This window comes from Sinocyclocheilus rhinocerous, unplaced genomic scaffold (assembly GCF_001515625.1).
Source record: "Sinocyclocheilus rhinocerous isolate Xijiao unplaced genomic scaffold, SAMN03320098_v1.1 scaffold12, whole genome shotgun sequence".
Lineage (NCBI taxonomy): Eukaryota > Metazoa > Chordata > Actinopteri > Cypriniformes > Cyprinidae > Sinocyclocheilus > Sinocyclocheilus rhinocerous.
The window spans coordinates 578925-591261 of NW_015626394.1; the positions used below are offsets into that span (position 1 = coordinate 578925).

The window sequence follows — 12337 nt, forward strand, 5'->3', positions numbered from 1 at the left end:
CATTATTTTGCTCATTGCGCCCTCCTGTGGCCTCGGGAGACAAGACAAAAGTTTCCTTAAAGGGGTCATATGATGCAATTTAATTTTTTCCTTTCTCTTTGGAGTGTTACAAGCTGATTGTGCATAGATAAGATCCCTGAAGTTGCAAAGACTAAAGTCTCAAAACCAAAGAGATATTCTTTATCAAAGTTAAGACTCTGCCACGCCCCCCTAAAACGGCTCGTTCTAACACGCCCCCACATATCTACCTCACTATGTGGAAATATTTGCATAATGCGGCCCGCCCAAATGTGCAAAGAAAGAAGGCGTGGTTTCAGTAACCGCAGTTAGTGTTGAAGCAGCATGTCAGGGAGACGCTGTGTGTTTCTAGGCGAAGAGAGAGAGAGTGAGAGAGAGAGAGAGAGAGAGAGAGAGCGCGAGAGAGAGAGCGTGCGAGAGAGAGAGAGAGAGCGAGAGAGAGAGCGAGCGCGAGAGAGCACATACCAGCTTCATCACTGTGTCTGTCACGCGACTCTGTTCCCCTTTCGGGCTCTGTCTTTACATTTATTTTGAAAGATGAAGCTCGCGATAATGGTAAGGGGCGTTACATTTCCGACGAGTGCTTGCAGTGTTCGGCCAATCACAATGCACTGGGTCAGCTGGCCAATCATAGCAGACTGCGCTTGTCGGAAGGAGGGGGCTTTGTAGAAAACTAAGCGTTTGAGAGAGGCGGGGCATAGAGGACCTACAATAATGTACAGTATTTGAAAAATAATGTGTTTTTTGAACATTAAAGCATGTCAACATATTCTGTTACACCAAATACACAAAATAATGATCTTTAAAAAAGCATCATATGACCCCTTTAAGTTAAAGGATAACTAAGAGGGGAGGAAGAAGGTAGAAAAACTGTGTCTCGTCTTGTTATCTAGACATTTCATTTTCAGAAACACGCAAGAAAACCTGAACCCTGAGGATGAGGTGGATGAGTTTCTGGGACGTGCCATTGACGCTCGAAGCATCGACCGATTGCGGTCCGAACAAGTCAAGAAATTTCTGCTGACATTCCAAGAACCTGACCTGGAGAAGAAGGTATGGCTTTCATGTCTGTGACTAGCTTCAATGATAAGATAAACCTTAACACCACAACCTGATTTATTAGGTAATGCTAATCCACACAATGTCTTTTTTCTTCCGTGAACCACACAAAAGGAGAAATTTAGCAAAGTGTTCACACTGCTCTTTTCCATACATTGAAAAAAAAAACTATTTTTGTTTATTGAAATAAATATGAAATAAAATAGAATGGCAACTTCCTGAAATAAAATAAGTTGATGTACTAAAATTGCTAAAACTGAAATAAAAATAAATTAAAGCTAGATAGAAATAAAAAAAGTCTAACAAAAATGTCAAAAGCATATAACAAAATTAATAAAACATTAAAATGAAAAATAAAAATATAAAAATAAAAGCTTAATATTAACAAATACTAAAATAGTAGATAATGAATGCTTAATTAACCGCTGTCAAGATCACAGCTGTCAAGCTCCAAAAATGACACAAAAAACCCACTATAAAATTAGTCTACAGTGTATGTAAGTTATGCACTATATGAAAACCTCTTGTGAAGAATAGGCCAAAATGAACATTTTTCACATTGTTGTCCACAGAAAATCTTGATTGCACCTTACATAAGTTGATCATGTGAGTGTGTTTTTATGCCTGTCAAGCTTAAATAATAAAAAAAAAGTTCTTCTGATTTAAATGCATCATCAAGCTGACATTATCTAGCCTTCTAGGGATTTTGTTGTAAATTGCATGACTTGTGAGCAGGAAACCATTTAACAGATCATTAGTTATTATAACTGGTAAATTGTTCCTTCAGTTGCAAAAAATAGGGCAGAGAGCCAATCAGACGTCCACTATGGTACTGTTGTACAGAAAAAAAGTATTCAGCATAGCTCAAAGATGTGGCACGCTGCTAAGATGAATAGAGGCAATGAAATTCAAGGTCCAGGTTCGGAATGAGTCAGAGACTGACGTCTTTATGCTGCACTGTGATTTAAGTCATTTTATGGTGTTACCTTCAAAGCATTTGTCACCACTGACCTCCCCCACCTCAGAGAGATGCCCAAACTTTCCCAGAAAAGATGGCGTTTTTGTCACAGTGTAGGAGACTAGGTTTCTTTATAAAGATACTGATGAAAGGGTAATGTAACGAAAGTTTCTCAGCCTCTGCATATACGTTCTCATCCTCCACTTTTAGCTGGTTGTGTGCCGGTCCTCGTACTTCTGGCACTGATCACACGGCTCTTTCAGAGACTTGCGTCCAGTTTGTAGGGGGAGATAATTATTGCTTTTGTTGTCTTTCATTGTCTGTGTCCAGAACGTCTATTTTAGGCTCATGAATGAAGCAGTTATCTTCCATGGTCTTTGTTGAACAGTTATCTTTCATAGTCTTTAAAGAAATGTACTTGATATTATTTTTTAGATATTTTACATATTTGCTATACTGTTCAAAAGTTTGGGGTCAGAAATATTTTTTTGTTTTATTTAGAAAGGATGAATTACATTATTCAAAAGGGAAAGACATTTATAATGTCACCAAAGAAATATCGAATAAGTGCTGTTCTTTTTAACTTTCTATTCATCAAAGAATTCAGAAAAAAATGTATCATGGTTTCCGCAAAAATATTAAGCAGCACAACTGTTTTCAACATTAATAAGAAATGTTGAGATCCAAATCAGCATGTTAGAATGATTTCTGAAGGATCATGTGCACTGAAGACTGGAGTATTTCATTTTATTTTACTTGACTTGACTTTACAAGCAACTGAATTACACAAACAGTTTTTAAAATATCTACTATTTTCAGGGTTTCCAGTACTGTGGAAAACCTGGAAAAATTAAGACATTTTACAGTTTTGATTTCCAGGCCTGGATATGTCCTAAAACGTAAAAGCTAAAAATGTATAATGCATAAATTTTTTGCTAATTATACTCAGATAAAATATTTAATGGGCTCGAAATGGCTCTTTATGTGTGCAGTATCAGTTATCACAAAGAACTGGAAAAGTTAAAGAAAAACATTTACCTGGGAACCCTGGTGTTTCAGTAAAAACTGAAGTAAACAATGAACATCAACACATCCACAGTCGGTAAAACGCTACTTGCTTTCACATGCCATTCAAACTGTATTTGTAACTCCACTCTTTTCTCTCCTCTTTCCTCACCTTCTCTCAGTACTCCAAACAGGTAGACGCCAGGTTCGGAGCGTATGTAGCCTGCGCTTCCCTCGTCTTTTTATTCATCTGCTTCATTCAGATCGTCATTGTGCCGCAGTAAGTACACTTCAGTTAAATACCTGATCCTTGCAAATGTTTTCTGGTCCATTCAAACAAGCCAAAGGCTTAGAGAAGGTTTTTGTTTGATAATGAATGGGAATACACTTGAGCTTTCGTACACAGAAGCTTTCTTTCATTTCGACTTTGTAAAGGTGAAGACAGTTAGTACCTGAGCAGCCAAAGCAGGGCTCTCCTCTCCCTTAGACCCTATGTTAATTATGACATATAATAATTCTGTTTAAAATGACACAGAGCTATTTTCTATTCACCTGGTTCCCTCTCTACACCTGTGTGTTGCTCTGCAGCTCTGGGCTGATGGTTGGCTTCTATATGCTGTGCCTGGTCCTCGTGATGGCTGTCATGTTCATCTCAGCCATTTACTCCTGTTTTGGGGTGAGTGAAATGGCAATGAAATTCAAGGTCCAGGTTCGGAATGAGTCAGAGACTGACGTCTTTATGCTGCACTGTGATTTAAGTCATTTTATGGTGTTACCTTCAAAGCATTTGTCACCACTGACCTCCCCCACCTCAGAGAGATGCCCAAACTTTCCCAGAAAAGATGGCGTTTTTGTCACAGTGTAGGAGACTAGGTTTCTTTATAAAGATACTGATGAAAGGGTAATGTAACGAAAGTTTCTCAGCCTCTGCATATACGTTCTCATCCTCCACTTTTAGCTGGTTGTGTGCCGGTCCTCGTACTTCTGGCACTGATCACACGGCTCTTTCAGAGACTTGCGTCCAGTTTGTAGGGGGAGATAATTATTGCTTTTGTTGTCTTTCATTGTCTGTGTCCAGAACGTCTATTTTAGGCTCATGAATGAAGCAGTTATCTTCCATGGTCTTTGTTGAACAGTTATCTTTCATAGTCTTTAAAGAAATGTACTTGATATTATTTTTTAGATATTTTACATATTTGCTATACTGTTCAAAAGTTTGGGGTCAGAAATATTTTTTTGTTTTATTTAGAAAGGATGAATTACATTATTCAAAAGGGAAAGACATTTATAATGTCACCAAAGAAATATCGAATAAGTGCTGTTCTTTTTAACTTTCTATTCATCAAAGAATTCAGAAAAAAATGTATCATGGTTTCCGCAAAAATATTAAGCAGCACAACTGTTTTCAACATTAATAAGAAATGTTGAGATCCAAATCAGCATGTTAGAATGATTTCTGAAGGATCATGTGCACTGAAGACTGGAGTATTTCATTTTATTTTACTTGACTTGACTTTACAAGCAACTGAATTACACAAACAGTTTTTAAAATATCTACTATTTTCAGGGTTTCCAGTACTGTGGAAAACCTGGAAAAATTAAGACATTTTACAGTTTTGATTTCCAGGCCTGGATATGTCCTAAAACGTAAAAGCTAAAAATGTATAATGCATAAATTTTTTGCTAATTATACTCAGATAAAATATTTAATGGGCTCGAAATGGCTCTTTATGTGTGCAGTATCAGTTATCACAAAGAACTGGAAAAGTTAAAGAAAAACATTTACCTGGGAACCCTGGTGTTTCAGTAAAAACTGAAGTAAACAATGAACATCAACACATCCACAGTCGGTAAAACGCTACTTGCTTTCACATGCCATTCAAACTGTATTTGTAACTCCACTCTTTTCTCTCCTCTTTCCTCACCTTCTCTCAGTACTCCAAACAGGTAGACGCCAGGTTCGGAGCGTATGTAGCCTGCGCTTCCCTCGTCTTTTTATTCATCTGCTTCATTCAGATCGTCATTGTGCCGCAGTAAGTACACTTCAGTTAAATACCTGATCCTTGCAAATGTTTTCTGGTCCATTCAAACAAGCCAAAGGCTTAGAGAAGGTTTTTGTTTGATAATGAATGGGAATACACTTGAGCTTTCGTACACAGAAGCTTTCTTTCATTTCGACTTTGTAAAGGTGAAGACAGTTAGTACCTGAGCAGCCAAAGCAGGGCTCTCCTCTCCCTTAGACCCTATGTTAATTATGACATATAATAATTCTGTTTAAAATGACACAGAGCTATTTTCTATTCACCTGGTTCCCTCTCTACACCTGTGTGTTGCTCTGCAGCTCTGGGCTGATGGTTGGCTTCTATATGCTGTGCCTGGTCCTCGTGATGGCTGTCATGTTCATCTCAGCCATTTACTCCTGTTTTGGGGTGAGTGAAATGTTGGTATTGTGCGAAATATAGCCTATATAATGTTAATGTGCAATTTTTATGAAATTCGGAATAATAATAATTATATAATAAAATCAATATAAATATAATAAATTTGGAGGACAAGCCTTGAGCAACATGCTTTTTTTTTTGTCCGTACAACAATGCAGGAAAACACAAAAACCCTGTCCTCAGCCCTAGAATACAATACAACTTAAGACGTCCTTCACAGGCCATTTCCTAACATTCTCACAGAGACATCATCGCTAAATCCAAGTGTTTATCAACCTTCAAATTCTCCACTAAAACAATCTGAGCGGGTTTGATTGATTTGGGGCTTTTAGCTGCGTAACTTTGAGCTGGTCTCCAGAGACAGTGAGTCACACAGAGCAAAGCCAGAGACACAATAAAGCGCTGGCAGCTCATTTGTGCACACTGAGGTGGAAATGTCACTGCATTGCTCAATGGGCGGCAAGGGGCGTCACAGGTCTTTCCTTAGAGATGCTGTGGAATTAGATTCTGAACTTCCTGACCTGTGAAAAGTCTTTCATATAAAAGCCTGTTCTATAAAATCTCTGCAAACCAACAAGATCAATAAGGTCTTTGTCTTATGTTTTATATACACTACTGGTCAAAAGTACAGGAGTTTCTTATGCTCATCAAGGCTGCATTTATTTGATCAAAAATACAGGAAAAAATGTAATATTGTGAAATATTATTATGATGTAAAATAAAGTTTTTCTATTTTAATATACATTAAAATCTAATTTATTCCTGTGATGCAAAGCTGAATTTTCAGCATCATTACTCCAGACTTTAGTGTCACATGATCCTTCAGAAATCATTCTAATATGCTGATTCTTTAAAAAACATTACAAGTCTTACTGATCCCAAACTTTTGACCGGTAGTGTGTGTGTATGTGTGTGTGTATATTTATATATATATATATATATATATATGTGTGTATATATATATGTGTATATATGTGTATATATACACACACACACACTGTATTTAATTTGCATTTATTTAATACAAATTACAGTAAAAACAATAATATTGTAAAATATTATTAAAATAACTGTTTTCTATTTGAATATGTTTTCAAAGTGTAATTTATTCTTGTGATGGCAAACCTGAATTTTCAGCATTATTACTCCAGTCTTCAGTGTCAAGTGATCCTTCTGAAATCATTCTAATATGCTGATTTGGTGCTCAAGTAACATTTTGTATTATCATCAATGTTGATAACATTTCAAAATATTTTTGTGGGAATGGTGATACATTTTTTTTCAGGATTCTTTGAGTAGAAGGTTCAAAAGAAAATCATTTCAGATTTACTTTTATACTTTTCATTTGACACTTTTATTTGAAAATAAAAAAATCATTAAAAAAAATAGATTTTCATCATGTGACAACATTAAAAGTTATAGTTAAAGTTATGTTTAGTAATATTGTGAAATTCAATTCATGTTTCTCTCTATTGACAGTTTTTCCCTGTGCCTCTGCAAACTCTCTCAAAAAGGATTGTTCAGTCCAGAATCAACAGCACCCTGGTGGGGGTTTTTACAACCGTCCTGGTCTTTCTCTCCGCTTTCATTAACATTGTGAGTCTCACAAGTCTTAACCTCAGGATTGTGTGCCTTAATGCCTCTGATATTTAGTTATTTCATACATTACATCTGAAAATATTTAAAGACTTTCAGGTGTAAAGAGAGAATTGCAAAAAAAATTTAAATCTATTTAAAAAAATAGAAATAGTTTTGCAATCATGTATAGTGTTGCTAGTGGTGCTGAAATCATATAATTTTAAGTAATTGACTTCTAACATTGAAGTGCTTCACAGTTTGTTAATGTGATCTGTAGTGATTAAATGAAATACTGTCATGTACTTTTATCTGAGAAAATGTTTGTCTGTCCTGTAGTTTACCTGCAGTACGGATGACCTGAAGACATGTTTAGGGCAGGAGTTAAACATCAGCCCCAGCGTTGTAAATGCTTGCCATGTCCGCAGCTCTTCCTTCAACTACTCTCTCTGGTCTCAGGGCAGTCTCTGCAACAGCTTGTCACCCACCTGCAATTTCCCAGAGGTGTAGCACTGTTTTCAGATCAGTTTAGTTTTGTAACATAGTGAATAGTTTAAGGAATAGTTCACCAAAAAATGTGCTCAACTTCAGGCCATCCAAGATGCAGATGAGTTTGAGTTTTGAAATTTAGCATTACCTCACTTGCTCACCAAAGGATCTTCTGCAGTGAATGGGTGTCGTCAGAATGAGAGTCCAATGAGTCCAAACAGCTGAAAAAAAAAACTCATAATACACAAGTAATTCAAAACGACTTCAGTCCATCAGTTATTAAGTTGGTTTTTAACTTCGAACCATTGCTTCTAGTTGGAATACGAGTCCTCTATCCATAATATTACTTTCTCCAGTGAAAAAAGTAATGAATCGTCTGAATCAGGAGAGAAATATCCACAGATCAAGCGTTGTTTACAAGCAAAAACAGTCCAAAACAGTTCTAAACAAATATGTTGGTTGATTTTGATGTGAGAGCACAACAGGGGATGTACTTTTTTTTTACTGGAGGATACGTTATTAAATTAAGTTCAAACGTCTTAATGACATATTTGTTTATTAGAAAAATGCAGCTTTTCGCTTCACAAGGTTATAAACTCATCATCTTGGATTGCCTGAGGGTGAATACATTTTCAGCAATTGTTCATTTTTGAGTGAACTATTCCTTTATATAGTCAGTGAGCAGCTTGGACTAGCTACTAACTCATTTGGACCAGCTTGAAACTAGCTAATAGTACCATGTTCCATGCCTGACAACTTAAATCGATATTTTCCAGCAGTGATAGGCCTTTACATTTATTTTTCATAGTTGTAATTTTAGGCACTGCTCTGAAATGCTTGTCTTTGATAAATCATATATAGAATAAGTTAAGGGGAAAGAGAAAGACTAATGCCTGAATGTTTTTCTCTTTCGACAGTATTTCTCTTCATGTGTGCTGCTCAGTTTACTGGCCTGCTCAGTGTTCCTACAGATCAGCAGTATTGGTAAACTCTTCCTCATGCTCTTCATTGAGATCCTGTACGTGCTCATCATGGAGGTGCCTGAGGTCAGCCTTTTTGACAACGTGGACCTGCTGGTCATGGCCAATGCTATGTGAGTATCTAGATTTTAGGCTAGTTGCACAATTACTTGGATCAGCACCGCCCTCCTCCTCATCATCATTCCTATTATATATTCTATAGAAAATGTAGATTATTTTTTTTGAACGTTAAGGTTGTCTTGTGATTTAAAAAATAAATAAATTATGGATTGTTAGAACATGTCCCTACCAAATTTAAGGGACTGCTAAATATTCCCTAACATGTTTTAGATCACAGTTGTGACTGAATGCAATACACAATATATAAAAGTTTGGGGTTTTTTTTACATTAAAAAATTATGTTTTTGAAAGAAGTCTGCTCGCAAGGGCTGCATTTATTTGATAAAAAACAGTAAAACGGTAATATTGTGAAATATTACAGTTTAAAATATATATTTTCCATTTTAATATATTTTAAAATGTATTCCTGTGATGCAAAGCTGAATTTTTTAACTTAATTACTCAGTCCCCAGTGTCACATGATCCTTCAGAAATCCTTCTGATATGCTGAATTTTTTTGCTCAAGAAGCATTTCTTATTATCAATGTTGAAAGCAGTTGTTCTGCTTAATATTTTTAGTGAAAACCGTGATACATTTTCTTTCAGTACTCTGATGAATAGAGTTCAAAAGCATTTATTTGAATTTAATCTATCCTTGCTGAATAGAAGTTTTAATTTCCGGACTTTTGGACAGTAGCATAAGTAGGCACAGTATAAATTTTCACAGTATCAATTACTGTAATTCAGTCAACTTTAGTTTACAATTATATATAGCCATGATAATGAATCCTCTGTTGAGTGTTTACTTGCTGGTTTGTCTTATCAGTTGAACTGCTGTGCTCTGTCCATCTGATACATTTGCTTTTTCTTTCTCTTCACAGAGAGTATATTAATGGAACAAGGTAAGATAAAATCAATGAAATATAAACCCAGATCTCAAAGAAATGGCAGTGAGCATGTTGTTTTTATTGCATGACTATAAAGATTGCTGTCACCATAGGAATAAATCAAATGTGTGACCATGTAGCCTGATAGTGTTGTGATATGATATTAATCATGTTAACAGATTAACATGTATGTGATTTGATTTGAATGCTTTAGATCATCATGCTGTTGCCTTTTAGTGTGAAATCATTGATGCTCAGCGCTCTGTATGTTGTAGCTGTGTGATAGACACGCGGGTTCCTCTAAAGATCATGACTCCAGTCGTCATCACGGTCTTTGTGCTGGCGCTCTACCTTCATGCACAGCAGGTGGAGTCTACAGCCAGACTGGACTTTCTCTGGAAGTTACAGGTGTGTTTATCTGTGTATGACTTTGCAATAATGCAGATATTTTGTGAAAAGCTGTTAAATATGTATTGCTGTCCATCAAATAAATAAAAGTCTGGGGTCTGTCATTTGACGTATACATGGGTGTACAGCGGCAGAACAGTACCAAGCAGCACTAAATCAGCATATTAGAATGATCTGTGATGAAGGATCATGTGACACTGAAGACTGGCGTAATGACTGCTGAAAATTCCGCTTTGAACTCAAATACATATCTATATTCATATAGATATATTAGTCATTTTAAATTGTAATAGTATTACACAATATTACTGTTTTTACTGCATTTATGCTAAAATAAATGTAGCCTTAGTGAGCATAGGAGACTTCATTAAAAACATTTAAAAACAATCTCACCAACCCCAAAGGTTTCAACGTTTGAATTTATGTAATGTTTACATATATTGCTGTCAGCAGTAAAGCCACATATTGATCCAGTTTGGCTTTCAGTGTTGCAGCAGTGCAGCATTTATCAAGTTGTTTGTTCTACCTTTCTGTTGTTTGTAGCATCATCCTCTATTTTTGTTGTATTCACAGGCCACAGAGGAGAAAGAGGAGATGGAGGAACTTCAGGCCTATAACCGTCGGCTTCTCCACAACATCTTGCCCAAAGATGTGGCTGCACACTTTCTGGCACGCGAGCGGCGGAATGACGAGCTGTATTATCAGTCGTGCGAATGTGTGGCTGTCATGTTTGCCTCTATCAGCAACTTCTCTGAGTTCTACGTGGAACTGGAGGCCAATAATGAAGGTGTGGAGTGCTTGAGACTACTCAACGAGATCATTGCTGACTTTGATGAGGTACAGCAATTTCTGACAAACCTCCAGACTGTTGCGATGCTTTTAAGCTACTTTGGAGTGTGATACTGTAAAATTTACTAACTTTCTTGCGTTTCATTTTCTAAACCTTATTTGCAAAAGCTGCATTTGGTGTTGAAAAGACTATCAATCATGAAAATAATAATAATAAAACAAAAAATAAAAACAATAATCAGTTTAAAGTAATTTATATTTAAATGTGTTCTTTGTCAAATCTGTATATATGTGCGTTTATTGTGTTATTTATTAGTATTTATTAGTAAATAAATGGAAAACAGCCCTTATTTTTTTAACTAGATTTATACTGTATTTTAGTTCTTGCATGAAAGATTTTTAAATTTATTTTGCAACAGATGGTCTTTATTTCAAATTAAAGCAGTGTGTGTGTAAAGCCTACATCTTCAAATCTTTCTAAACTGATTGTATTCTTAGAAATGTAGAAGTTTAATACCTTCTCATTTCTAGATGAAAGTCATCATCACCTTATTTCACTTTTCTTGCAGATCATTAGTGAGGATCAGTTTCGTCAACTAGAAAAGATCAAAACCATTGGCAGCACCTATATGGTCGCGTCTGGGCTTAATGACTCCACTTATGATAAAGCAGGAAGGTCGCACATTCGCGCTCTAGCCGACTACGCTATGCGCCTCATGGACCAGATGAAATACATCAATGAGCACTCTTTCAATAACTTCAAAATGAAGATCGGTAAGGATTTGGCTTAGCCACACTTACATTTCCACCAATCACCTCCCTTAATAATTTTCATTTGTGTCATTTTATGAAATGGTCCCTTTACCCTTTCAAAAAGGCTTTCTGTAGGATTTAAACACTCTGTCAGATAAAGACTTTAATAGAATGACCCATATATTTTACTGTTGTAAAATGAAAAGTATGTTGTCAAGAGAGCTCATGAATTACCTTGTACTGTAGGTCTCAATATAGGTCCCGTCGTGGCTGGTGTCATAGGGGCTCGTAAACCGCAATATGACATATGGGGGAATACTGTGAATGTAGCCAGCCGTATGGACAGCACTGGGGTACCTGAGAGAATACAGGTGAGATGCATTTTTGATCCTTTATGTACTGTAGGGTCTAAAAGATTGAGTCCACACTGAAAATCTGTCATTCAAAATTAAACCTGGAAATAAATACAGTTTTATGGTGTTGAAAATGTTTAATAAACAAAGAAACATCATGTGACATGATTAACAAATATTTAATGTTGCTGCTATTTTGTGGTTTATTTAAATGTTCACTTAAATTGTTATTAATAACAATAATAAGCCCTACATCTTGAAACAAAAAGTCTGCTTATTTGCAGTTAAAGGCTTAATATTACCTAATTTGATGATGTTGAGTTAAAAAATATAATAATAAAAAATAAACTTTCCACCACATACAGTTTTTTCACAAATTAAAAATGAGGATTTTTCAAATTGTGTGTGTGTGTGTATACATATATATATATATATATATATATGTTTTGCACATATTTTGTGAGAAAGTGTGATGTGCTAGAGCAAAAGAGGCACAATTTTTGGAATCAGCACCTCAAAATTA

General features: G+C 35.8%; 1 protein-coding gene across 1 annotated transcript in view; it reads left to right on the plus strand.

The window, feature by feature from the left end:
• adcy5 (adenylate cyclase 5) overlaps positions 1–12337 on the plus strand; it is a 91557-nt gene that overhangs the window by 78457 nt on the left and 763 nt on the right. Inside the window, exons 10-20 of the mRNA XM_016520241.1 lie at positions 927–1071; positions 3223–3320; positions 3629–3716; positions 6961–7077; positions 7396–7560; positions 8463–8638; positions 9506–9526; positions 9787–9919; positions 10493–10756; positions 11278–11482; positions 11708–11832. Coding sequence (XP_016375727.1) covers positions 927–1071; positions 3223–3320; positions 3629–3716; positions 6961–7077; positions 7396–7560; positions 8463–8638; positions 9506–9526; positions 9787–9919; positions 10493–10756; positions 11278–11482; positions 11708–11832 — 1537 coding nt within the window. The remainder of the gene's footprint in view (positions 1–926; positions 1072–3222; positions 3321–3628; positions 3717–6960; positions 7078–7395; positions 7561–8462; positions 8639–9505; positions 9527–9786; positions 9920–10492; positions 10757–11277; positions 11483–11707; positions 11833–12337) is intronic.